This window comes from Nicotiana tomentosiformis, chromosome 2 (genome assembly GCF_000390325.3).
Source record: "Nicotiana tomentosiformis chromosome 2, ASM39032v3, whole genome shotgun sequence".
In the NCBI taxonomy this organism is placed as follows: domain Eukaryota; kingdom Viridiplantae; phylum Streptophyta; class Magnoliopsida; order Solanales; family Solanaceae; genus Nicotiana; species Nicotiana tomentosiformis.
The window spans coordinates 183,000,240-183,003,796 of NC_090813.1; the positions used below are offsets into that span (position 1 = coordinate 183,000,240).

The following is a 3,557-nucleotide window of genomic DNA, read 5'->3' on the forward strand; positions in this document are numbered from 1 at the left end:
TGGGTGCGCTTTGGATAATCAAAACAATCGAAACAATATGAATGACCCGAACAATCAAGGTGTGGCACCTCTTGTGCCAGAAGCAGCTTTGTATGATTGGGCACAACCCACCGCTGAAACTTTGGCAGTTGCAACTGCAGTCCCTCAGATACAAGCGGAGTCATTTCAAATCACAAACAACATGCTACATCTGCTGCAAAACAAAGGATTATTCTCCGGGTCTTACATTGAAGATCCACAACAGCATCTGAAAAATTTTCTGTCGATTTGTGTCACGCAAAGGCAACTGAATATGACACCAGAAGCAATAAGACTATTGTTGTTTCCATTCTCAGTGACAGGAGAAGCCCAGACTTGGCTTAATTTGCTCTCCATAAATTCCATTACCACTTGGGAGGAATTAGTCAAGCTGTTTTTGAACAAGTTTTACCCACCAAATAAGACCGCCAAGCAAGTTGATGAAATATTGAGCTTCGGGTAGAAACCAGCTGAAACATTACAAGAAACGTGGGAGAGGTTCAAAGGTATGCTGGTTAAGTGTCCACATTATGGCATTCCAAATCAGATGTTGTCAACGGTTTTACATGGGATTGGCGGATAATTTGAAGGCCAATGTTGATGCTTCAGCAGGTGGAGCATTTTTGAGAAAGTCATTTAGAGAATGTAAAATCCTACTAGATAAAATGGCTCAAAACTCAGGCTGGATGTGAAGAGACACTACAATCACCCCTATAGTTCACTCAGTAGCATTGGACCCGAACAACTTTATAGCCGAGAATATGGCTACTTTGATGATACAAATGAGTATCCTCACCAAGAAGATTGATGAATCAGGCGAGAAGCAGGTATACATAGTTGACACGACTAATGGGGGATTATGTACACCATGCATTAACCAACCATACGTGTGTTCGTGGAGTGGTGAAAGTGACAAACAGAATTATCAAGAGAACATAAACTATGTGGGCAACTATGGAGGCTAGAGGCAAGATGGTCAGAATTGGGGGCAGCAAAATCAGCAATATAGACCAGCACATCAACAATACAATAACACCAACAATCTTGGAGCTATGCGACCACAGGGTCAAGTAGTACCTTACCAAATGCAACAGGGGTACAGTCAGCAAAATCAGTAGCTAGCTTATCAACAACCTCAACAACAACAGCTAGTGAGACAAGATGATGGGTTGTCTGAAATTAAAGGAATATTGCAGCAACTGATTGGGTCTAATGGAAAAATGCAAGAGAAGGTGGGAGCACATGAGTCAGCCATAAAAGGCATTGAGATTCAATTATAGCAGATATTTATGGCTCTGAATAATCATCCCCAAGGGACTCTATCTGCGGACACACATGTCAATCCGAAGGAGCAGGGCCCGAATCAGATTATGGCGGTGAGCTTGAGAAATGGTAGAGATCTTGATTTAGAGCAAGAAATTACTCGTGAGAGCCGGTCAACTAAAACACTTGTGACAGTGCCAATTGAGTTAGATGAGTCAACTGAGCTAACATAAGTAAGATTACAACCAGCCCAAGAGGAAATAAATAAGGAAAATAGGTTGCGGAGGAGACTGAGAAAGTGTAGGAAAAGTCATTAGAAAAAGTGCCTGAGCAAGATCTAACTCAAGCTACAGCAAAGAAGCGACCTCCGGCACCCTTCCCGCAGAGGTTGGCCAAATATCAGAAGGATGAACAGTAAAAAAAATTCATGGAAATGCTGAAGCAAATTCAGGTAAACATTCCTCTAATTGATTCTTTGAGGGAGATGCCCGGTTATGCAAAAATGATGAAGGACTTGATGTCTCGTAAGTTTGACTTCCAAGACTTGGCAACTGTCACATTGACACAGATTTGTAGCGCTGTTGTGTCAAGACCTATAGCTGAAAAGTTATCCGACTTTGGAAGCTTCATAATTCCATGCACCATAGGTAGCTATGCGTTTACAAAAGCATTGTGTGATTTGGGAGAAAGTATAAATCTGATGCCATTGTCTATCTATAAAAATTTAGGCATTGGAAGAGCAAGGCCCACATCCATGTTACTGCAACTAGTTGACCGAACGGTGAAAAGGGCATTAGGTATACTTGATGATGTACTTGTGAAAGTTGGAAAATTCGTGTTTCCAGCAGATTTTGTCATTCTAGACTGCAAGGTTGATGAGGAGATTCCCATAATTTTGGGAAGGCCGTTCTTGGCCATAGGGATAGCTATGATTGATTGTGAAATGAAGGAGCTGAAGATGAGGCTGAATAATGAAGAAATAACATTTAATGTGCAAAAGTCTATACGGCGACCCAATGAGTTTGCAAATTGCTCTTTGTTAGACACGGTGGATGTAATCATGGAGGAAGATGATGAGGCACTTAATGAAAAAGACCCTCTAACAGCCTGCCTTATGAACTTAGAAGAAGTAAATAGTGAGGACTTGGCGGAATGGGTGTTGGCTCGTCAAGGGAAATGGTACTGGAAAAGAGAGCTCGAATTCGAGCCTTTACACTCGGAAGAAAGAAAGAACCCTCCAGCCAAGCCATCGATCGAAGCACCACCACAATTGGAGCTGAAACCACTACCATCTCACCTGAGGTATGCTTTCTTGGGACCTAACTCGACTTTACCTGTTATTATCTCATCTGGTTTGTTAGATGTGCAGGTAGAACAACTTTTGCAGGTGTTAAAAGAGTGCAAGACTGCAATTAGTTGGACTATTGTGGACATTAAGGGTATTAGCCCGGCCTTCTGTATGCATAAAATTCTACTGGAATATGGGTACAAACCTTCCAGATAACATCAAAGAAGGCTGAACCCTAATATAAAGGAAGTTATAAAGAAGGAAATGATCAAGTGGTTAGATGCGGGAATTAGTTTTCCCATCTCAGATAGCAACTGGGTTAGCCCAGTTCAATGTGTGCCAAAGAAAGGTGGGATGACTGTTGTGCAAAATAAAAACAATGAGTTGATCTCAACAAGAATAGTTACGGGATGGCGAATTTTCATGGACTATAGAAGATTGAACAAGGACACCCGAAAAAATCATTTTCCCTTGTCGTTCATTGATCAGATACTAGATAGATTGGCAGGGAGGTCTCATTTTTGCTTCTTGGATGGATATTCGGGGTACAATCAGATATTTATTGCCCCGGAGGATAGAGAGAAAACGTCATTCACCTGTCCATATGGCATTTACGCTTTTTGGAGAATGTCGTTTGGCCTATGCAATGCACCCGCCACGTTCCAAAGGTGCTTGATAGCCATCTTCACATATATGGTAGAGGATATAATGGAGGTTTTCATGGATGATTTCTCAGTAGTGGGAAATTCTTTTGATGATTGCCTTAGAAATCTGAAAAGAGTGTTGCGGAGATGTATGGAGACTAATCTGGTGCTAAACTGGAAAAAATGCCATTTCATGGTACAGGAAGGTATAGTCTTGGGACACCTAGTGTCAAGTAATGGCATTGAGATGGACCGTGCTAAAGTCGATGTAATAGAGAAGCTGCCACCACCCACTTATGTCAAGGCAATAAGGAGTTTCCTTGGTCATGCCGGTTTCTACAGGC

General features: G+C 41.8%; 1 protein-coding gene and 1 non-coding gene across 2 annotated transcripts; one reads left to right on the plus strand and one right to left on the minus strand.

The window, feature by feature from the left end:
* Positions 1-448: 448 nt before the first annotated feature.
* LOC117273896 (small nucleolar RNA R71) lies at positions 449-555 on the minus strand. Its single transcript, XR_004503917.1, has one exon. It is a non-coding gene; the product is annotated as a small nucleolar RNA R71 (small nucleolar RNA).
* A 1,153-nt stretch (positions 556-1,708) lies between these two features.
* LOC138906221 (uncharacterized) lies at positions 1,709-2,785 on the plus strand. The gene has a single exon (XM_070194752.1). It carries the CDS (start codon positions 1,709-1,711, stop codon positions 2,783-2,785), a length of 1,077 nt encoding a protein of 358 aa, XP_070050853.1.
* The last annotated feature ends 772 nt before the right edge of the window (positions 2,786-3,557 follow it).